At 35.9% G+C, this 23,228-nt stretch overlaps 3 protein-coding genes across 4 annotated transcripts; 2 read left to right on the top strand and 1 right to left on the bottom strand.

Annotated features, from left to right (window-relative positions):
- Positions 1-56: 56 nt before the first annotated feature.
- On the top strand, positions 57-11,886 carry LOC131771011 (cytosolic arginine sensor for mTORC1 subunit 1). Of its 2 annotated transcripts, none has more exons than XM_059086761.2 (9): positions 57-680; positions 1,022-1,092; positions 6,156-6,343; positions 6,940-7,087; positions 7,212-7,335; positions 7,875-7,967; positions 8,569-8,651; positions 9,733-9,827; positions 10,551-11,886. In XM_059086761.2, exons 1-9 carry the CDS (start codon positions 544-546, stop codon positions 10,614-10,616), a joined length of 1,005 nt encoding a protein of 334 aa, XP_058942744.2. In that variant the 5' UTR covers positions 57-543; the 3' UTR covers positions 10,617-11,886. The 2 variants fall into 2 exon arrangements, with proteins under 2 accessions (XP_058942744.2, XP_058942742.2); XM_059086759.2 differs by lacking the exon at positions 9,733-9,827 and adding an exon at positions 9,203-9,297.
- Positions 11,887-12,391: 505 nt separating this feature from the next.
- On the bottom strand, positions 12,392-15,393 carry LOC131770998 (mediator of RNA polymerase II transcription subunit 31). The gene is made up of 4 exons (XM_059086746.2): positions 15,240-15,393; positions 15,069-15,149; positions 14,013-14,109; positions 12,392-13,227 (listed from the first exon to the last, which is right to left on the bottom strand). Exons 1-4 carry the CDS (start codon positions 15,277-15,279, stop codon positions 13,029-13,031), a joined length of 417 nt encoding a protein of 138 aa, XP_058942729.1. The 5' UTR covers positions 15,280-15,393; the 3' UTR covers positions 12,392-13,028.
- On the top strand, positions 15,366-22,411 carry LOC131770996 (eukaryotic translation initiation factor 4H). Its single transcript, XM_059086745.2, has 9 exons — positions 15,366-15,491; positions 15,570-15,738; positions 16,731-16,785; positions 18,146-18,210; positions 18,744-18,843; positions 19,130-19,168; positions 19,953-20,222; positions 21,017-21,205; positions 21,499-22,411. Exons 1-8 carry the CDS (start codon positions 15,418-15,420, stop codon positions 21,196-21,198), a joined length of 954 nt encoding a protein of 317 aa, XP_058942728.2. The 5' UTR covers positions 15,366-15,417; the 3' UTR covers positions 21,199-21,205; positions 21,499-22,411.
- Positions 22,412-23,228: the final 817 nt, after the last annotated feature.

The following is a 23,228-nucleotide window of genomic DNA, read 5'->3' as shown; positions in this document are numbered from 1 at the left end:
TTTTGTGTACTGCCTTGTAACCACGCTTCAATGTTGTCCCGACTCCACAGCTCTACATTAGCATAATTACTTTGAGCGTTAATTATCTATAACGTGAGTTTGCATACTGCTTGAATCGCTATTGAATGAGCTTACAATAATTTGTTTTCGTTCAATAATTGAGGTTTTCCGTTGAAGGAAGTGCGCCGGTATCTTGTTCAATTGTCAAAGTCTTGCTACACGTGCAAAGCCTTCGTGATCGGGAAAAACCGGAAAGAGGGTATTGCTGGATTGCAGTCACGTTGTTTACTTGACCAACTAGCGCGGTGAAGTTGTTGTTATTTCGATTTTTATAACCGGAGATATTTTGAACCGGAATTGATCCTGTTCACAAAAGATGAGTTGACAGGAAATGCCAACCACGGAGCAGTTTCTCCATGTGAGTGAGCCGAGTCGACGAATCACGTTGCCAACCGCGGGAAGTCGTAAATAGTAGGAAGGGTACGAGACACCTCTGCTTCAATTTACGCGCGTTTTTCTGTGGATTTTTTGTATCTTATAACAATGATGAATGGAGATTTGGGGCACTCATCGGAACTTCACATTTTGGAGCACAAGCTTCGCGTCTCCAACATTAAGAAAGATGCAATTTCTTTATACACTCACGCGCTAATAAAAATTTCGTTGCTACCTCGATCAAGGTAAGTTCAAATTTTAGCGCGGTCCATGCGGAGAACTTAACTCCTGTGTAACTGTGTAAAAACTTTAACGTTATTTTCCATTCATCACAAGATCATCGTAGTTTTATTCACAGAATGGTCATAGTTTTGATGAAGCGCTCATCATTGCACAATCTTGTGAGATTCTTTGCGCGTCACGTCCTACCGGTGTATTTGTAATTTGATCAAGGGTGACTGCCATGTGTTTTACTGAGACATATTTTGTTTGGTTTTGCCAGCGTAAACTTATGGTTTCTGGTGTGATTTTAAATTAAATAACAAACTCATTTATTGTGTTTTATTCTCCTTTACGCTTTCAACAGACCTAAGTTTTTCAGTTTTACGGAGACCAGAGATGGTTACACCATAATCGTGGAGGATGATCTTTGCAAAGGTAATTACTAAGAAATATGCTGTTTGTATACAATGCGATCATGCGAGAAACAAGGGGATCATGTATCACTACAAGGAGCACAACACTGAGGCTCAAAAGAAAGTCTGTTTCCTTTGATTACAGACTGCTTTTGCAAATGTACTTGTGAAGTGTAAAATAATTGATATTGAGTGCCGCATGCGTACACAGCAAGGACGAATTGCATAATTATACACTTGTATCTCTTGATAGTGTGAGGGCCAAATTTGATGCAGTGACCGAGCAGATTCCTACAGAGTGGAAACTAAAGATTAAGTTTCCTATTTTATGTTTTTCTTTCGAGATTGAATACCGGACGTGACTTTGAAAACCTCACCCCATACAAATTCTATCGATGAATTTATTAATCCTAACTGTGTGCAATACATTCATTTTCATATTCAAAGTCGTTGAAATTAGGTGGTATTTGCCTGAGTATAATTTGTTTTTCTATAGAAGCACCAAAAAGGTAAATTGGAACACTCTTAAGAAATATCCCTTCTGTTTATTTTATGGAAGTGAATTTTTTTCCTGTTATGTAAATATGGTCATAAAATTGTTTTGCTACAAAAATGTGATAAATTCATTTTTCGTGATAACTCTCTCAAAACATTTGCATTTTCATCAGTGGACACTCTTGGGTTTTCTAAATCAATTTTTCACAACAAACAATAGGGTCATAATTAATTTAGCATCAAATTCATGCTGTACCTTCCTGTTTACATATAAGTCAACTAAATTTGATTCATTCCATGGTTCAGAAATTCATGCTGAGTAACAAAAATACCAAAGAAAACATGAAAATGTGCCTGAATTTACATTTTATTCCTAACGTCATGAAGAGACATAATGCAACAAAACAAACAAGAAAAATACTTATGGTTGTTGATAATGTATTGGAGATCAGTCATGAAATCTAAGCTGGATTTAAAAAGAAAAGATACCATTCAAATTTAGTCCAATCATTTTGCCCAACAGCCAGAGAACTATGCATTGTGTTATGATTATTATGCAAGGGGATGATATTTGCTGTATCAAGGTCTTTCTTTTTCTTAGTGATGAGTTATACCAAAATTATTTTAAACAGGTGAAATGGATAAATAATACTTTAATTTACTGAAGCAGTGAGATGTTTTTGTAAGTGTTGTCTCAGAAAATTTCAATATATTGGCAGTAAAATTGTTTACTGAAGCAAGGTGTTCCTCTCCAAAGGGATGGTTCTTTACTTTTTCCAAAAGGGATGTTACATTAGAACTGGTATCTTAGTCATTTTGAGATGTAATGTTATCAGTATTGTTATTGTTCTGACTAAGAACAGAGCGCAAGAGATTTGAACAAATGAAAAAAATTGAATTCAAAACAACAAATTCATTATGTAATTTTAATGACTTTATCCAGTGGTTTACGTTACGACCAAGAGAGAACTTGAATCTTGGTGCCATCAATATTAAAAATAAATTACTGTGAAATAACTTCACCATTTCCTATCCTTCTTATAAGCATAGTAATTATTTAGGGTTAGATATATCAGCCCCTTTATTCTTTTGCTTTCTCAAGCATGTTTCAGTTTTGAACACTTCTTAGATAATGCATTTTTGGTGAGAAGAAAAACTTTTCCTAAAGAAAGTTACCTCATGCTTTTTTTTGATAAAATTGATAGAAAATACCTTTCGTTAAATATGCAGATATTCTGTACCACGGCGTGAAACATATTCTCACTTGGTGAAAATTATCACCAGGAATTGTTCTTTACTTTGATTAAAAAAAAGTTAAAAAACATAACATGCCTCAAAACTACATGGTGGTTTGCCACTAGCTCATTGAACAAAACAAATGTATTAATAATTGCATTTGTAAAATTTTTGGAGATATTTATTTTTTTAAACTATACAAACTGATTTACAAAACCGCCAGAAAAAACCAGCTGACAAGACATATTTGTCAAGGTGATAACATGATTTTAAGTGCAATTTTGTGGTGATAAGCACGCGTAAATTTTTCAAAGACAACAAAATTTCATGAGCCTATAGGGCAACTTTGAAAATTAACAAATGCTTACTGCACCAAATTGGGCAAGAAATCATGTTGTTACTTGTTAATAATTTACTTGAAAAATGTATCACAGAAAGTCAGACCAGGGAGCAAAGAAAGTCAGTTTTACTAACATCTACTAGCCCGAAAGTCATTTTAACCAGCCTGAAAATAATTTTTTGGCAAGCAGAAAAAAAAGAGCTGTTTTGCTCTTAGCGCTGTCACACTGTAGATTTTTGCTGGGTCCTCCACAACACATGAATGATTAACATACATTTTAGACATTTTAGTATTTAGAAACACACTTTTTTTAAGAGAAAAAATGGTGTTGAAACAGTGAAACCAAAGTTCTCAATGGTCACATTGAATGATAACATCGACAACGCAAAAAGCTGTCAGTGAAAGCACTTCATTCTCCAATTTGCCGCCAAAAAAATTTCCGGCTGTAATATTTCTTAGCAGCTGATAGGGGAGATATTCATATTATTAAAGGGGATAAAAATTTGATAACTTCATCAGTTTCCTTCTCATTCAAAAGTAGTGCATTCAGAAGATCATTTTTCTAAAGAAGGCTTGTTTGGGAATTGGTTTCCCAAGTCAAGTTTCAAGTTCACAGGAAAGTGCCGAGTCATGCATCAGTGAACAAATTATGCAATTTTGTGGTTCATCTTGTTACATGTGACCAAAGATTTTAGGTTTCAAAAATTGTTTGTTTCATTTCTGGCAACTTTTCATCCGAAAGACTTTTGTGAAAAGTGAAAACAATACAATGTGGTCTACATATTTTAATCAACAAACACTTATGGTATCGCTGTTTAGAATTTACCATATTGTAATGCACATGACCAATATTTTCTGAAACAATACATTTCTCACTGGAGTTCAGGACCAAAATTTTTTGTTTACATTCCTTACAAAAGATTATGAAGCAAAATTCAGACAAATAGCTTTCTCTGAATTAGTAAGAATTAGTTACGAGCAGCATTTACCTCCAAAGTTTTTTCAATATCTGCTTACATAATATATGCACGAGATCTCAATATATCTCGTCTGACATGTAATGCGATACTTTGTCTTGTTTATGCAGACTTCACATTGTGGGAGCGACTTTTGGTCTGCATGAATTTATTAGGAATTTAAAACATTTGTCTGACAGTACTTATGTAATTTTAATTCTCCAAAAACTCTTCACTTGTCCTTCATGCAAGTTAATCACAGAATTCACTAGCCCGATCACAAAATCCACTAGCCCCGGGTTATCAGACACAACTTTTTTTGTACGCTGAAGATAGACGAAATTTTAAGAGCCCGCAGGCTATTTGTAATTTGCACTTGCAACTTTGTACTTGTGTTACAACTTTGCACTCATGTTACATGAAAAATGCTCTCATTTTCAACCAATCAATTGTAATTTTTTCATTTTTAACTGTAAACAAAAGTTATACTGCCAAGTCGGAAGAGATGAATAGGTACAGGTCTGCGTAAATTATTAATGTAAAACAGTGCACTGGTATGTTTTTATCTACCTTTGAATAAGCCCTGAAGAACAATATCAGGCTCAAATCAGAGAATCAAAGCATGCAGACTTTGATTTTAAATTTTCAGCAAAAATTACCTGTCACTTACCCATTTGGATGTATCAGTGTGAAAATAAAAAGACAACAGTTCTCTACAAAATTCAGGGTTTCCTTTTCTTACAATAACTTTGTTGTATAATTTTTTTTTTTTAACTAAACTAGTTAAACTAAACTAGAGAGCGCACTCTGCAAACAGTAATTGTAAAACTTCTTTATTTGCCGTCACATTTCATCTAACTGTCATAGACTTCTTCAGGAGTTTTACAAGTTAATGCTAAACGCCTGTAATTATAAGCCATAGTTAGCGGCTATACGGGGGCCAATGACCATAAAGGCTTGGCCGGACATTTGAACAGGAAAAGGAGAAGTTGTGAAAAATTTGAAAAATTTTTTTGGACAAGGTGAGAAAAATTTTTTTGGACAAGGTGAGAAAAATATTAGGGGGCTACAGTTTCAGTTAAAACCATACATACCTTTTGAGTCGTTTCACCCTTCTAGCAACAAGAAAGCTTTTGTAAAAGGGGAGCTTATGAGATATGCTAGAAACAGTTCTTCCTTTAAGTCTTTCTCTGAGACTAGGGATAAGTTCTGGAAGCAACTGCAAATTAGAGGCTCTTTTAAGTTTTCACTGTTACTGTTTCATGATTTATGTTACAATGACAGGAATAAATGGTTCTCCTGGCTACTTAATCATAGATCTTGGCAAGGCAGGATTATGGTCTTTAAGACTAGGTTAAACTGCAGTCATGTCTGTATTAAGAGTGTTATCAATAATGTTCTGCCAGACTTAGATTGTAATGTGTGTTACAGGAAAAACTGTAACAATAGCTAATCTATAGAAGTAAGTATTTTTGGGGGCCACAGTTTCAGCTAAAATTGTGACCCCCAAATATTTTTCTCACCTTGCCCAAAAAAAATTTTCAAATTTTTCACAACTTCACCTGTTCCTGTTGGTATATCTGGCCAAGCCATTATGGTCATCGGCCCCCATACAGCTGCTAACTATGGCTTATAAATACAGGCATTTAGTGTTAACTTGTAAAACTCCCTGAAGAAGTCGATGACAGTTAGACAAAACTGTCATAGTTAGACAACTACCGTATGCAGTACAAAGTTGTGTTTTGTCTATCTGTCAGTGTGGTTAGAGCAAAAAACTGTTTGGGTTGGGGAAAGGTCTAAATTGAGAAAGAACTTGTAATGAAATAAAGTCAAAGAACATTATTTCAATGTGGGTCCCAAATACTTTAGCCATTAATGAGAGGATATGCAGCAGGTTCCTATTATGTTTGCATTACATCTGAAATCAAAGTTACACTGTATTAATATAACTTCATTCTTATAAAATGATAAACAAAAAGTCTAATTAAGTGCTAATAAGTCTATTATTACACGCCTCACAAGGCTCTAAGGCTTAAGTCTCTCCGCTGTTGTTGACAGAGCTTCCACAAAGTGAGAGCATTGACATGCCTGACCTTATCTGGCGAGTTCTGACTGTGTCTGCAGGAGCCTATGGAAGCCATCAGCTGACTGGAATCAGTAGAATTGTTAAAACAGTCATTTCTCCCTTGGCGGATTTTAAAATCTCAGTTCTGGTCATTTCAACTTATCAGTCAGACTATATCTTGGTAGGTTTTTTAGTCAAGTATCATTCTCACTGAAACTAATGATTATTTGGTGTAGAGTGTTCTCTTTGTTCACCTCAACTGGTAAACTGTTTTTACTCTTTGTAAGTATACAATCAATTGTATTTATTCTTTTTTAGGAGGAAAACTGTTCCTTGATTTTGTAATGAATGTCAGGATTTGTGAATGAATGATGTTTAATTAACCTAATTGAACAATTTTTTGATTGATTGATTGATACAAGTTTGATCCAGGTATTAATAATGAGCTTGCAGTCTTTCACTTTTTAACCATTTAACTCCCAGAAGTGATCAACATAAATCTTCTCCTTATAATATCCTTACATTATCCAGCAAAGATGTAATGAGAATATTCAAACTAATCAGGTAGAAGATGTTATCTTGATCGAACACCAATTTCTCATGACTAATTTACAAGGAAATGTCTAGCAGGTAGAGGGGAGAAGTAATAATCAGATCATGGGAGCTAAAATGTTCATTATTATTTTTCTCACCTCAAACAATGAGTTGGTGGGCAAACAAATTTAATCTGTAATTTGGTTTTTTGTTAATTTTGTTGAACTCCTTTTTTTCTGTCAGGTGAGAGAGAAAGATCTTGAAACTGCCATAATGTGTCTTTCCGAAAATTATAAAATTTTTAAAGACAGTGGATCAGGACTTGAACCTGTGACTCTTTCTATTAAGGATAGATTGGTTGGAATGAACCAAATGAATGAAAGGAAAGCAGGTAAATTTCCAGTGGTTTTCTTTAATGCTGTAATATCCTCAGTTTGATTTTATAGCTACTTGGTTTTTGTGTGCTTTGCATACTGATATGTAACTGGTTTTTTTTTCTTTCCTTTGTTTGGCAGATGAGCACAGACCAATTATTCACCCATTCACATGTCCAATGAACAGATTTCATGTGACCAGTCTAGATTTTCGAATGCTACCAAGCCTCACTACCACCATTCTTGAACTGATGTTCTATTCTGAGTAAATTTTTTTGTTTTTCTTCTACTGCTATGAAATATGTCATTAGATGTTAGCTTTTAAGTGTATTAGCTGGCTCTCTAGGTGTAGACTTTGTATTGAATCCACCACCTTACACAGGTAATTTTGTTCTCTTGACAAGTTACTTCTTTGAGAGTTTCTTCCCCCAAAAGAGTCGATACATACCTCTTACTAACCAAGTTCAAAGTCCATGTTGTAAGTTGAAGGAGAGTTTTTCTTGCTTGGATTTATGACCCAAGGGCAAAGCATGCACACTAGTAATCCCAGCCGAAAAAATAAGGCTCTGTAACTTACAGTACAGTCCAAGAAAACAAGATCAGTAAGGTATTTATTAAACCCCTGAGTTCAAATAGAGTTATAAGATCTCTACTCCAACTACCCTTTTAATTTTGTGGATGTTCAGTGAAATACAGCCTGATGAATTGGCTGATCATAGCACAAATGCATATATCTTATTTGACATTTTGATGTGTAGAATCACTGAATATTTTCAATAATTTATATGGCTTGTTTTACCCCAGAACACCTGATGATGGACGATATGAACCTTTCTTTCACATCTCAATTGTTGAAGGAGACATTTCATTAGTTTTAGACAGTGAGGCTTTGTCAAGGTAAAGGTGAAAATTTTGTATATGTTTTGTCTCTTAGCTTGTACTTACATTTTGAGAATTCTGGCTTTGTAAAGTTATTTTCAGTTTGTACATGAATTATATTTTTCGATGTTGACATGAAAAGTGCAACCAATTGTACTGAAAGAATAGCTACACAAACCATCAGGATGGTAACAAGGCCACTGAACTGGGTTTTTATGTCAATCATACTATGATTTTGTGTTTAGTGCAGCACAACAGAAGTTTGGCTACCACATTTTGACACATAAAAATCCTGTTGTTGTCATGTTCAGCTGGCTATGTTTCCAGTGACAATGTGTCATTTTTACTTCTTTTTCCCGACTTTTATGTTTGAGGGTTGGTGAATAATGGCTCTTGAGATTCAGTTACCTTTTGGAAACAAGGAAAGGTTCCATGCTGACAATGTAATTTAACAGTCAAAACTGTCCAGTATCACCTAATATTGATAAAATTGATACCTTAGTTTATAGCTTTTCTGCAGTGATAGAAAATTGTCAAGATGGTAACATAGTCTGTGATCAATATGCTTGAATTTGTAGAAAATTTGTGTCTCAATGTGCTTTTTTTTTTAAATATCTAGATTTCCTGAAGGTTCACTATACACAAACACCAATGATGAGGGATGGAGAATGATTCGTGTTGGAGATGACCCCCTAGGATTTGGTCAGTTTTGTCTTTTTTTTATTCTGATTTGAAATGAGCAAGTGAAAATTTGGTGAATAAGATGTTAGCTTAAGACTAGTGCATACAAACAGACACTCAACAGGCTGACATTGTGATGCATGTGGCTCAACCAGACATCAGACATTGTATAAGAAACAAGAAAATTGCTGATCTAGGTGACTGCCTAACTGATAACAGATAGGTGGATATAGTGGTGCACTGATTCACTGACTCAGACTGGCTGACTGACTCACTGACCATCTGACCTACAGAATGACGGTCTGCATGACAAATTGACTGACTCACTGACTGATTCGCTCACCTATTCAGTCACTTGTTTTGCAAAGGTTATTAGAAAGGTGTGAACATTTGATACAAATCAGTCATAATAGAGGTGTGGCCTGCAAACCCAAAGAGTGATCATAATTTTATTAATATTATTATTATTTTTATAATTATCAGTATTGCTAGTATTATTGTTATCATTGTAATCTTTAGTGGCTTCCTTTATAAATATGTAATGATACACTGCACTGTTGTGTGTTGTGTAGATGAAAGTGGCGTTGCTGCCCAGATCGCAGAACCTTTAGCAGATGTTCAAATGCCTACTTATTACATCAGTACTTATGGCCTTGGTCATACACTGGTATGTACAAACCTCTGGGTCATAGAGGTGTTGTGGGAAACTTGAACAGAGTACTAAAGCTTTCCTTGGCAACAACAGTTACACCAGGAAATGTTAAATTGTTGAATCTCCCTTCTTGAAAACAGGGCATAAAAACTCAAATTTTATTTAATGATAAACCCCCAAGAAAAAAATTGTGGAGGATAACAAAGCAATTTGTATGTGAATAAGAGGCTTATCTCTTATCTCTTGAGGGATCTTTGATTGATTTTCAGCCTCCAGCATTTTGGAATATTATCAAATGATAATATCAGTGGCTTGTCTTTGTTGTCAAATAACAAAGGTGCCTGTAATTCAGTTGCCATCAAAATCTTAGAGCTACTTTTGGCAAGTTTCCCGCAGCTACTTTCCATTCATCCCTGGATTAATTTGAAGCCGTTTGTGTGTTACTTTTAGAGGAGAGTGGCATAGTTGCTCAGTTATCTGAACCATTAACTGAAGCTTCATGTAGCACTTCTTACATCTGTACTTTCCTTTATGATCATCTTTTGGTATGTACTTTTAATTGCTAATCATTCGTTTAATTAGTACCTTTGATGAATTAATCTTATCTGCATCATGACTAAGAGTTGAGAATCCACTAACATGAAACAAATTTGGTTTTCATCACCATTGCCTATGTTAATGCTGGTAATATTATCTTGGTTAATAATATTATTTCTTCAAGGAGTTTTTGCAGTTGGACTTGTTGATTATCTTTCTGTCCTCTGTGGTCAGTGAGGAATTTTCTTATTGAGTATCGCTGAAAGTTATCAGGAAATAGCTTGTAGCCCTCCTATTTTGAGAATCTTCCATTTTCAGTGATCTTGCACAGCCTCTCCTTTTAGCTTAATATTCACCTATGTTTTGTAACTTTCCTCTGGCAAAGGTAGACAGTTTCCCCTGTTTAACTAGTTGTTTTGGAACAATCTTCTCTTGATTTTCTGTGGCATCTTTGAATGAGCCTTTGGTTATTTTTGGAGCACAGTAACTCAGTGCAAGGTTTGCATTTGTTTGTGGTGTTCCCAAAATATCCCTTCTTTATTTTAAAGCATTGGAATTTCTGCTTATTGTTTCCACAGGAGTTAAATTTGGCTTTTTCAAAAATAATTTGAAATTCAGATTTGCAAGAAAACTTTACCAGGAAATTGGTCCTGGGAAATGTACTACCAGAATGTGGAAGGACGAATTTCTTGTGATTGTGATAAGACTTTGTTTTTATTTTCAATTTCAAGGTTCCTGAGAGTGAAGCTGTCAAGGCAATAGAACTTCTTAGTTCTCTACAAGTATTAAAGGATTGATGAGAAATGTTATTTTATTGTTAATTTATTGTTCATTTAGTTGAATTGGATAGATTTTTAATTGTGTGTCTTAAATTCATTCATTATTGTAATTACAACTTATCCTCGACAAGTTTATTTAATCATCATCAATATGGGTCAGGCATAATGAACTTCCATTGTTTACGTTGCTGCCAGTTCATCAACACTTGCATATTATACCTTTTGTATCACACAAAAGGTTTTTTAATTTTAACCCTCTAACCCTTAGGGGCTGGTTTTTTACAGGGGGTATAATCCAAACTTCGTCTTTACGCAGGCAGTGGGCTTCAGGCTTTGTCTTTAAGAAGGTTGATTTAATTAAATTAATGTCCTTCTATTGTTAGCTTTTGGCCATCTAGACACTCTTTAAAAAAATTAAATGTTCAGATAAAAGGTTTGGCTAAATTGAAGATGGCATCTTCAGATTGTCTAAATAACCGACACTAGGAGTGGTCAGTGCCTAATTTCTCCTTACAGTAATATTTACCCCTGAATCATTAATCAGGATCATGAGAATTTCTACAAAGGAAATGATTGCCAGCCTTAGAATTTTATTTGTTAACCCTTTAATTCCCAGATCAAATTTGTAATTCTCCTTACTATCAACCATACAATTCTTATAACATTAGCTTAGAGAATTTAGTATTAGATCAACTAATTATCCCCAAAATTGATATTTTTCTGTATTCTCATAACCTATCTGGTTGATATTGTACTGATACTGTAAGGAGAAATTCTGTCTTGTCATCCGTGGGAGTTAAAGGGTGAAAGGAATTCTCCTGGTCAGTACCAAAGGAAATGTACAGAGAAGAGTGTGAAAAAATAGGAATTGATGTTAGGGTGTAAAGGGTTACTGCTTTGCATGATACAGCAGTTCAAATTATTTTACAGTTTGTGTACATTGTGTATGATATGTTGAACTTCTTGTGTAGACCTTTGGTCAGATGTTTTTATCTGAGTTAAAAAACATTGTGAGAGTGTTAGTAGGTTATAGAGTTCTAAAGCTGTCATTTTCTCAAATCGGATGTCAGAGTTCCGTGGTATAGCTACAGGTAGATATGCCTTTAGAGGTGATTTGTTGCCTCTTTAGATGAGTGTTACATCTGTTTGAATCACTTATCATTCATCATTAAATTTTCTAAATTGGAGTGGATATTGGTAATTATTATTTATATTATATTACATATTTGTATTTTCAAATTGTATATAATTTATTCTAATCAAAACTTAGGCAAAAAGGGCATTTTGTGTTCAGGCCTTTTGTCTATTTAATTGAAAATAAATATTTTAATTCAAGTTATGGGATTCTGATTGTTTTATGTGCTTGTTCTTTATGTTATTCATATACAAACCATCCATGTCGGCAGTCAGTATACAAGACTAAAAGGCAAAACTGCATCAGGTTGTTTAAGATTATGGAGCACAAAGTGGTTTTTTTCTCCCCCCTCATGGGAGTGAAAGCAGGCTTTTCTCTAACATTTCATACAGTCCCCAAGAAAAATTGGTCATTTGGTTTAAATTTACATCTGCTGATGAGGCCCTACTCCCAGTTTACAGAGAGGGGATGTTTGACTCTTCAAATGCAGGGGGCTTAGTACATAGAGGGAATTAAGAGAGGGAGACTTCTTTTTGCAATGTTTCAGTATTGTGACTGAAGCAAAACAGGCTAGGGACAGAGGCTGGGATTAAACCATCACAAGAAAGAATACTACAGTAATATTACCAACCTGAAGGTAACCAAAGATATCAAACAATTTCGCTCAATATTTTATTTACAAATGTACAGTACAGTATAGTTACATTTAATATCACTCGTGATAAAACAAGGTTCCATTGATTTTTCACAGAACTGAATAGAGAAAACAGCCACACTACTTCCTTAACATGGATCAGACCATCAAACCTGCTACAAATGAACTAGTTTTTTTTTCTCCTGTTTGAATCTGTTGCCTTGTGTGTTCCTGGTTTGAGATCTTGTAGAGCATGTTCTAAATACCATAGGCAGTGGAGCTAGGGGTTGGAATACTCCCTAATTTTTGGGTACCAAAAAATGTGGCTGGCACAGTATACAATTGGCTCACCAAAATATTCAGTCTCCTGATCTTCTGCCAAGTTGTTGTCAGGATCAAGCTTGAGCAAATTATACATTGCACAACTTTGTCAAAAAAAAAATCCTGCTTGTGCATCCACCAAAATCAACACTGTACCCTGTCAAGATTACAGAGACCTTGATGTCTGCCGATTAACTAAGCAAAGGGTATTTTTAAAAAAAAGAGAAAGTGTGAAGGAGCTACTGCTTGGCTTGGTGTTAAATGAGCCCACCCACATCTCTAAATTCTTTGCCATCTCTAGAGACACATCTTGTCCACATTTCTTTCTACATTGCATTGTTCACGATGGTTCACCCTCAGTTGTAGAACCTGTTTGTCCTGATGATTTTGGTAAATTGATCTTCATTCTTTTTCGGGAATAATACTGCCAATGGAGAATTTGCTGTTCATCAATGAACTTTGCACAGGCAGGGTTTACAAGTTCTCTGCGAAAATGTTCATATTGGAGCAGCTCAAGGAAATGTAGACACTGGGGATATCTGTGAGTATGAAAAAAGAATAATGGGATTTAAAGAAACGAGAAAGATGGTAAATTTTGAGAAGAGTCGTCAGATACAAAAAAATATTATAATTGATTCCTTTCCTTAGACCGCATGAGACAAAGAAACATTCTGAATCTGAGGGATTTTGAAAAGTTCTCTTCTCCTCTGCTCATAAAAAAAATACACCCATGACATCTTTATTTAACCCTTCAACCCCTAAGAATGACTAGCATCTAAATTCTCCTTACAATATCACCCCTGGATCACATATGAAAGTTCCGAGAATGAGGGAAATGAAAACTAACTCAAGAAGCTCATGATTGTTGAACAAATTCTCCTTGCCAGCACCTTAGGAAATGTGTTGAGAGCAGTATGGAGAATATGTCTACTGATGTCATTGCATAAAAAGTTTAACAAATATTCGGAAACTTGTTACATTTTGAAAAAAGCAATCAAAGAAATAAAGATGTTATTTTTTTTGTCAAGGAAAAGGTCAAAGTAAAATTCTTTTTTTCCTCCAATGCTCAAGAAAAGTTAAAAATAACATATTTCTTAAATTGAGGGATTTGTTTTTCAGGTTCACAAAACACTGAGGAAGGTACTGAAAATATTACTATTTATCTTAGTAACCCAATAGAGCAGAATGCGATAAAGGGGCAAAACCAATTTTGGCAAAGTTGATACATATCGTCGTGACAGTAAACACAAGTCTGAATTATTATAATAAAATAACACTACCTCTACTATTTACTGCCACAACTTTTACATTAAATAGCACTTACTTTAAAAATTTTGCATATTCTGGCTTCTTCCAATAAAGCAGATATTTGAGATAGTTAATGAAGGACTGTTCTTTAAAGTACCCTCTTTGAGCAAGAACTGCAAAAGATCTCAGAAGTGACTGATAGAAAATAAATTATATTCAAGATAGTGTGAGGACCTCCCAACTTTCTTTTCCCTCCTCTCATATATGAAGGCAACCCTAAGCAATGACTTGATTAAAAAAAGGGAAGCTCTACACCACAAAGAAGGCTAGAAAACATGACTCAATAAATTTCTTATTCTAATCATGAGGTGTTTAGACCAAGATGAATTTAAAAAAGCCATTACTCAGTGCTATCTTCACCCAGAGCTCTCTAGTCTCATGCGATGAGAGCAAGATTCACTCTAAGGAATTCAATCTTGTGCTCTCTCACTAAAGCCATCACTTCTCACATTTAAGGTTTCTGATACAAACTTCTGCTCAAGTGCCTAAAAAATTACTTATTCTTCCAAATTTACTTCTGATTCCCTTCGTACTAACTTAGAGCATGTTTTAACAATGGAACTTCTCACTCAGAATAAAGCAATGCTCATCTTAGCCACAATTCTTCTCCTTTCTTTCCCAATTTTGTGGGGGAGCATGCTCCCATACCCTTCCAGGTAGGAGATGCCCATGGCGTCTTACTCTTTGCCAGTAAATCAACTAGAGAGCTCTGTTTCACCCTTGAGAAGGTGAGTAACATACTCCCCAATACAAATAATTACATAAGCCAAACACTGAAATAAATACACTTTGCCTGGAAGGGTATGATTTTTGAGGCGTTTTTGTCTGAGGAAATGGTTGGAAACTATACAATTATGGCCTCAAATCGGGTACAATAATCAAGGTTGCAACTACCGGCAGTCTCTTCGATTCTCAATGAATAATAGACAAAGATCTAGAAAAGTACCCAAAATATATTATCTACGCTAAATTTTGAATGAATTTTGCCAACATTTCTTTCTGGTTTGATACCAACGATCAAGAAGCTAGGGAAAAGGCAAACAAAGATATCGTTTAACAAAGGAAAACTTACAATTCAAATAATGAGGATTTGCCAGACATTGCACAAACTCCAGCTCAACTTGAAACCTCAGCTGTGTCCGATCTTCAATTTCTTTGTCATAAAAAATAAAAAAGTCTTAAATTAGTATATAAGATGAAAATTTCGAGTAAACAACTTAAGTTAACTTAACTTTAAGTGTACCTTGTGAGTTTGTTTCGGAGGTGTCCATCATGGCGGCCATGGTAAGTTTCTTTGAGGACACTTAAGTGAGACCTACTTGAAAAAAAATTTAGAAGTTTATCTGCCGCTGCTTCTAATGCTTGTCCTATCGCTTCATTGTGCAGTTAAAAAATTATGGACTGCATTCAGTTCGGTCAACATGGCGGACGACTTCGATAGCAGTGGTAGTGGCCGGGGTGGTGGATTTTTCGACAGTTTCGGAGATGGACCAAGGTAATAGAGCCATGTTAATCCTTTCACTTTCGATTCTTCCCCTCTGGTACTAAAATACGCTCAATCTGTTTCTATCAGGGATTATGGTTCGTCCCATGGAGGCGGAAGACGGCGTGGTGGCGGAGATCGTTACAGGGATCGCGCACCGAAACCTCTTCCAAAGGAACCTCCATTTACTGCCTTCGTCGGTGGACTTCCGCCGGATACAGTCCAGGGAGATCTTGATATTATCTTCCAAGACATCAAGGTATGTTTTCATCACGATCAAAGGCACTTCAAATACCGCCAGCTTACGATTTCGCACATGGCCCTTGGTTTATCATTAGGAAAGCTGCATGGCAGTGTACATCGACCACTTCGGGAAAGCTTTGTGGTATTCTGTTTCTTCACGTCGCCTCCAGTGCAAAAGATCTTAGGGATCGGTGTGAATGGGCCCTGCGCTTTAAGGCAGAAAAATCAACGGTGTAGCTGGCTTTAGCGAGAAATTCGATCTTGAAACCATAAATTTCTTAACCTAATTCTATTTTTGAGGACTTACAAGTGGTTGCGCGCTTGTCTCCTAGTGAGATTCCCATTATTCTGTTTATGCACCAGGCCCAACATCATACACCTAAAAGTGTTATTATTTGGTCAAACATTAACTTTTATCGAAGCATTCACGTAATTAATGTGTTATTTAGTATGGTCTGAATTGTCGGTAAGGTTTCTTGATCAATGGTGCAGCTGATTAACTTTAAATGAGAGTGGAGGAGGGGGTGCGGGGGTGAAGGTGGGTTTGAAAGTTAGGGAATGGGTAGGAGGCTAATTGGATGTAAATCAGGGGAGAAGTAATGAACTAATTGTTTTCTATTTCATGGTGAAATCAGAGTAAGAAATAGTTTGGTGGCCCAGCTGAAAAATCAAGTGATCTCATGTGTTCAATGTCTTCTTTGTCAATGTCTTAAAATTCTTCTTGGATTACCAGTTTGGTTGACTGAATAACCCATAAAATAATCTATCATCTCTTTAAATTTGAACTGACATGGCAAACTTGAGAGAATTTACTGTCCAGTGTTTTTTTTGTCATTATCATTTTTGTACTGTTCATGATTTGGAACATGAGATAAAAGTCTGAATGCTCCTGCTTACCATTAACAGATAGCAATGGCAACACCAGACTTCCTGTTCATTCAGCTTTGTGTGTTCTATGGCAGTTTGATGTTTTAGTCTGAAGCTAATAGTAACATATTTTGTGATCAGGACAACATCAGAAGCATTCGTCTCGTAAGAGATAAAGAAACAGACAAATTCAAAGGTAATGAAACATTTTTGGCAACATACAAATTATCATCATCATCACAATTATGTATTACTATCATAATTATCATAATTATGTATTGCTATCATAATTATCATAATTATCATAATTATGTATTACTATTACAGTTACTGTTGCCTTTGCCATTACTGTATTACCATGACCATTATCATCATCAGTACAGTCAAATCTTTATTAATACAGCATCTGCTTAATATGGCATTGTGTCAAGCAGTCACCCTGTATTAAGCAGTCAGTTTTCAAAGTCCAGAATTTTTTTCCCCTTAACTCCCAAGATCTCATCAGTAATTCTTCATACTGTCTACCATACAGTTCTTGTGATGTTAGTTTTGAGAATTTGGTATTGGATCAACTAATAATCCCCTAATTAAGATTTGTCTTTATTCTCATCACTCATCTGCTTTATATTGTATTGATATTATAAGGAGAGATTCTCTCTTGGTCACTCTTGGGAGTTAAAGGGTTAATCACTGCAATTTTCACCTCTATTAGATGGTCTACTAAGCAGTCGCAGTCACCTCAGGTGAATCCCAACAGCCTGTTTGTAATGTCTTGCATTTGTTTTGAACAGTCACTTAAAGCAGAACTACTCAAATAAAACTAAGAATAATCTTTCAAACAATACTTATTCCATGTTTATCTCCCAAAATCAAAGTTGATAGTATATTTGAGCAATTTTTTATGCATGAAATCTATGTACATCTATGCATACCATGGTGTTTTTATTGTTTCTTATATTATTCCTATACTTTCAAACCTATATTAACCCTTTAAGTCCCACTAATGACCAAGACAGAATTTCTCCTTACACTATCAATATGATATCAAGCAGACATATAATGAGAATAAAGAAAAATTATTGGTTGATCCAATTCCAAATTCTCCAAACATACATCACATAAATTGTATGGTGGACAGTAAGGAGAATTTCCAATGAAATCTTGGGAGTTAAAGGGTTAAACAGTCTACCTGTATAAAGTGGTCACCCTACTATTCCCTGTTAATCCTTTACACCCTAACATCAGTAAGCATATTCTCCATACTGTTCTCTATACATTTCCTAATGTGCTGGCAAGGAGAATCTGTTTAACAAGCAAGAGGTTCTTTGGTTGGTGATCATTTCCTTTATTCTCATGACCTTAATGTTTGATTCAGGGGTGATATTGAAAGGAGAAATTAGATGCTGGTCACTCTTAGGGATTAAGGGGTTAATACAGGTTTGACTGTAACATTTTCATTGTCACTATCATTAATCATAATCAGTTAATACTTATTACTATTATCCCTTTCATCATCATCATTATTATTATAAGAACTACAATTGTATTGTTACCAGGCTTTTGTTATGTTGAGTTTGAAGACCTGGTCTCACTGGAGGAAGCACTGACTTATGATGGGGCTGTAAGTAACCAATTTTTTTTTTCCAGCAGGCTATGCTTACGTCCCTGTCTAGTACTACTAAAAGTTCCTATCATCAAAAAGCACAACAACTAATTGGTAACAAATTGGCCCTATGAGATTATGACATTTAGAAATCAAAACAATAGTTAAGATCAAAATCAACACTTGCCAACTCATTTATCAGCATGCAAGAACACACCAATAACAGCAAACTAAGGTGCTATAAATAGCAACAAGTAAACTTTCCACCTCATTGCCTGGCAGACACTAGCAATATAGCAGTCGAATGTCGTGATCATTACTATTGATAGCCTGACTCTACATCGCAAGGCAAGCGATTGAATTTTCATCTATACAAAAAACCAAACAAAAAACAACATTTTCTATAGCAAATGCCAAAAGAGAAAGTCCTATTTTTTTTGGCATCATTGTTTTATGGAATTGTAAGCTAGCTTATAAAGACAGTAACTGAATCCAGGCATTCCAGGGCTTCTTGCCCCCTAATTTTGGTGTGATCTATTTCTGTTGACTAGAGAATTGGAGAGCATGGAAAAACATTGAGAGTGGATGTTGCTGAGGGACGTCGAGATGGAGGCCGTGGTGGCGGAAGAGGTGGACAAAGAGGAGGCAGAGGTTAGGGAGTCTTCATCTTAACCCCTTACACCCTTACATCAGTATGCATATTTTCCATACTGATCTCTATTTATTTCTTATGGTGCTGACAAGGAGAATTTGTTTAACAATCAAGAGCTCCCTAAGTTGTTAATCATTTCCTTTATGCTTGTGACATTAATGTGTGATTTAGGGGTGATATCTATGGAAAAATTAAATGCTGGTCATTCTTAGAGGTTAAAGGGTTGATACTCATTATTCATTTATCTTTATGCCATTCAAATAAATCTATTTCATACTTTTTTAGGTGGCTATGATGACAGACGTGGAAGATATGGGGGTGATGGTAAGTAGTTTTACTTTGTTTTGGGATCCATAGGGAGAAGGAAAAAAATTGCCAACTAGGTGTGTAGCTTAAGTTGCCAATGTGATCAAAATGAAACCTCTCTCTTACAACACCAGTAAATGGGGTATAGAAACAGAAAAACATTGTTTATGATGGCATGTTGTCTTGATTCTCAGTAGAGTGTTTGGGCTCAAAATAAAAGGCAATGCACATTTGTATACTGGAAGAGGAATTACCAGAAATCAGATCTGAGGATTGAAACAATGGTTAAATCCTTTCACTCCAAAGATCTCATAAATAATTCTCCATAAATTCTGTCATAAAATTCTTATAGTGCTAGTTCAGAGAATTTGGCACTGGATCAACTCATAACCCCTCAATTGATATTTTTCTTTATTCTCATCACTTGTCCCCCTGATATTGTACTGGTATTGTAAGGAGAAATTCTGTCTTGGTCACTCATGGGAGTTCAAAGTTAATCAAGTTAACCCTTTAACTCCCAAGATCTCACTAGTGATTCTCCTTACTGTTTACCATACAGTTCTTGTGACATTAGTTTTGAGAATTTGGTATTGGATTAACTTATCCCCTTATTGATATTTTTCTTTATTTTCCTCATTTGTCTACTTGATATTGTACTGATATTGTGAGGAGAAATTCTGTCTTGGTAACTCATGGGAGTCAAAAGTTAATAAAGTTAAGGGAATAAGATGGAAAATGTAAACTTTAGTTTTACCCATCCAGACCAAGATTTTAACTTTACTTGGTTTATTCTTCTTTGTAGGAGGTGGTGGAAACTGGGGTAACAAGGGAGGAAGTCACGGAGGTTGGAGTGGAGGAGGAGGAGGAGGAGGAGGAGGAGGCAGTTGGGGTGGAAGAGACGATAGTGGCTGGGGTGGCCGAGATGATGGTGGCTGGGGAGGTAGGGATGAAGGAGGAAGAAGAGGGGGAAGATATGGGGGAGGAGGTGGCAGAGGCGGAGGCGGTGGAGGTGGTGGCTATGGAGACAGAAGAGGCCCTCCTAGACAAGAAAATTTTCGTGAACCAACAGCTGGTGAGGATAATTACAAGTTCCTGTTAATTTGAGCAACTCCTTGCACAGGAAAACACCAAAATGTCTTATAGCTTAAACCTATAATTGCATCTCTAAACTTACAGTCAGCAACAAAAGGTTGAGAGGCCTCTTTATTTTTGTGGATGTTGAGCAATTAGAATCCATTGTCCTATGAATTCCACTCCCACCCTGAGGAACAATGTTGTCCTTTTTAAACTTGAGATTTCACATGCACCTTGGATTAGGGAAAGGGTGAAGTCTAAGAGGGAAATTTAATGATATTTTTTAGTTTCAGTCTTCAAATCCTAATCCTCAAGATCTGACTGTCAGTTCTCCCCTTCAGCTGCAACACATTTCCTTGTAAATTAGTCATGAGAATTTGGTGTTAGATCAAGACAACAACTTCTCCCTGATTATAAGTTTTAATATTCTCATTAGCTGTTTGCTAGAGAATGTGTAGATATTATAGGAAGAAGTTACATGTTTATCACTTCTGGGAGTTCAAGGGTTTAGATTATATATTTATGCATGTGATATTGATTGTGTTGGGTTCATGATTGAAATAGGAAGGGAGGAGGGGAGAGATAAAATCCACAACCAAAAATTTGTTTCGGAGAGTCACCCATGTTAATTTTTCTATTGTGAGATGAAATAAGTGTTATTATTATTTGCTCCAGTAGCTGAGCAGATAAGAAAAAATTGAAGGTAAATGACAAAAGAAAAAACACAAGTAGTTGAGGTTAATTTAGTTTTTTTCTTTTTTTTTCATTACTATTTTTGGTTGCCATCAACAGAGGAATTAGCTGGTAGACCAAAACTAAAACTCAAACCCCGCACTGTGAAAGATCCTGTGAATGACGTAGCCTCAAGTGTTCAACAGATGGCCATCTTTGGTGGTGCAAAACCAAGAGATGAAAACGTGTATGAGAAAGGGAAAGAGAGATCTAACAGCCAGTCCAGTCAAAACAGTGGTTAAATATAAGGTAAAGCATTCTGTGTCACAAAGCAAAATGATTTAAACTAGAATTTTCTTAGGGTGGGGCTGGTGGTGGGTTGATGTCTTGTCCTCATACTCTTCCCCCCCCCCCCGCCCCCTTCCAACTTTTTGTAGCTTCCTATTGGAATTAAAGACTTGTTAATGACATTCTAAGGTAAGGCAATCTGTGTCACAAAGAAAATGTCTTACACCAGAATTTTTTTCCCTCCAACTTTATGTAGCTCTCTATACCGGTTGTAGTGTTGTTAATGACCTTATCTACTTTATTTTCTCCCACAGAAATTTAAATATGAATTGAAGAAGCTATTTTTCACTTTTGGAAGATGTCCAATGCTTCTACTAACAACAGCTTCGTGCAGGAAATAAAGCACAGTTTTTGGTTCGTGTCAGCAACAGCATTCATATCAAGGACGTCTTCCCGATAGATTTGCAAGAATTCCTCCATTATTTGTGCACTCAGAACATACTCACGCGATAATATAATGTATTATTTAGACTTGGTGTACCTTAACGACGTTTAAAGTTTGCGTTGTTGAAAACGAGATGGTTGTTTCCTCTCATTCTTCTTCAATTACTTCCTCGACTCTTGGAACTCTCCAGTTTAGAGCGATTTTCAATGGATTGTCGAAAGTAGACCGCGGTTGTTTTGATTTTACTTAAATTCGCTCTGTGATTGGTCCAGAGAAGTCGCGCCATCCTCCCAACCAATCAGATGCTAAACAAAAACAATCGCGACTTGGTCGCACGCGATTTCCCGCGCTTCACTTCTCACTTTGCGTTCTCATTGGTCGCCGATGTTTAACCTTTTTTTTTTTTAACCTGGGATCGCTTTTGTTTTGCGACACTGAATTGAAAACCGCTCTATTGTAAGGATTTATATTTCACTAAATTACAGATTTCCACAATGACCGATATTCAACCCGAGATACTTACCTGCCTTTGTACAAACCTAGATTTTTTTAAGTGATATTTCTTTTGCTTTTATTTCAAGGCAATGTCTTGATTAAATGTGCGTTGCTCTGTTGGAAAATTGTACAATTCTGATTCCTAGAGCTTTGTTGCCGTAAAATGAAAAAGAAATTGTCTGCGCATGTAATCCATAGTGTAAATTCTTTAGTTTGAATTGAAAAGAACTGCAGTTATGGATCGAAATTCCCTTCTTTCTTGGACTTAAATACATGGATATCTTTGATAGAGTAGTCGCTTTTGTTTGCGTAAAGGTAAGGTGAGTGAATGACATCGAAACAAAATAGCTAGTCACTCTAAACAGGAAGTACTTTGCGCTCGTAGAGGCCAGCTAATTCTTAGACGGTCTGACGTCACTCACCCAAAGCCCCTCCCCTTTCCAAGGTAGTTACTGCTGTTCACCAAGACGTTAACAGAGTAATACGTTTATGACGGGTGAGGCATCAAAACCAAACTTGAACTTAAATCCCTGATTGGCACCCACCATCTTTCGGAAAGTGTGGGTTATAGTTTACTGGGTAATAAAACTTGTAAATTTAATTTGGTCCGCTGGTCATAATTATCTGGCAAATGACATAACACAGAAAAGTGTAATGTGCTTGTTGTTTTTTTTAGCCATTGCGACTTGCAATAGTACAGCGAAATCGCCCTCAGTTTATTTGAACAGTTGTCGTAAACCTGAAGGGTTTTGCTTAGAAATTAAATGGATTAGTTTAAAAACGGAGATGAAAACTCAGCGGCCCAAATGAGACTTCCATGTAAACCATGATGAAATCACTAAAAGGCTTCTCGAAGGGTTTGAAGTATATCCTAATGCAGTCAGTTGTTGTTGGATAAGCAATCTCGGTCTTTCCTAATTCTGAAATGACTGCCTTTTTGGTTTGCTTTTCAGTTCAACTCTTCTATTCTCCGGAGTTCATGCGGAAATTCTCGAATTGCCGCCGAGTTTTCACTTACCGTCACTACAATGAAAATTATTTAAATAGCCAATTGGAAAAAAAAAAACAGGAATATCGCAAGGGACCAGTTAGAACTGAAAGCGA

The sequence above is a fragment of the Pocillopora verrucosa genome, chromosome 2 (genome assembly GCF_036669915.1).
Source record: "Pocillopora verrucosa isolate sample1 chromosome 2, ASM3666991v2, whole genome shotgun sequence".
In the NCBI taxonomy this organism is placed as follows: Eukaryota; Metazoa; Cnidaria; class Anthozoa; order Scleractinia; family Pocilloporidae; genus Pocillopora; species Pocillopora verrucosa.
This window is presented reverse-complemented; position numbering and strand designations above follow the sequence as displayed.

Excerpts from the sequence above, each read along its gene's own strand:
- LOC131771011 (XM_059086761.2), top strand. The coding sequence starts at position 544 with ATGATGAATGGAGATTTGGGGCACTCATCGGAACTTCACATTTTGGAG. Across the intron at positions 7,336-7,874 it reads GAACTGATGTTCTATTCTGA|AACACCTGATGATGGACGAT; the intron begins GTAAATTTTTTT and ends GTTTTACCCCAG. Across the intron at positions 7,968-8,568 it reads GACAGTGAGGCTTTGTCAAG|ATTTCCTGAAGGTTCACTAT; the intron begins GTAAAGGTGAAA and ends TTAAATATCTAG.
- LOC131770998 (XM_059086746.2), bottom strand. The coding sequence starts at position 15,279 with ATGGCCGCCATGATGGACACCTCCGAAACAAACTCACAAG. Across the intron at positions 15,150-15,239 it reads CTCCGAAACAAACTCACAAG|AAATTGAAGATCGGACACAG; the intron begins GTACACTTAAAG and ends TTTATGACAAAG. Across the intron at positions 14,110-15,068 it reads AAATCCTCATTATTTGAATT|TTCTTGCTCAAAGAGGGTAC; the intron begins GTAAGTTTTCCT and ends GATCTTTTGCAG.
- LOC131770996 (XM_059086745.2), top strand. The coding sequence starts at position 15,418 with ATGGCGGACGACTTCGATAGCAGTGGTAGTGGCCGGGGTGGTGGATTT. Across the intron at positions 15,492-15,569 it reads AGTTTCGGAGATGGACCAAG|GGATTATGGTTCGTCCCATG; the intron begins GTAATAGAGCCA and ends TGTTTCTATCAG. Across the intron at positions 19,169-19,952 it reads TGGAAGATATGGGGGTGATG|GAGGTGGTGGAAACTGGGGT; the intron begins GTAAGTAGTTTT and ends TCTTCTTTGTAG.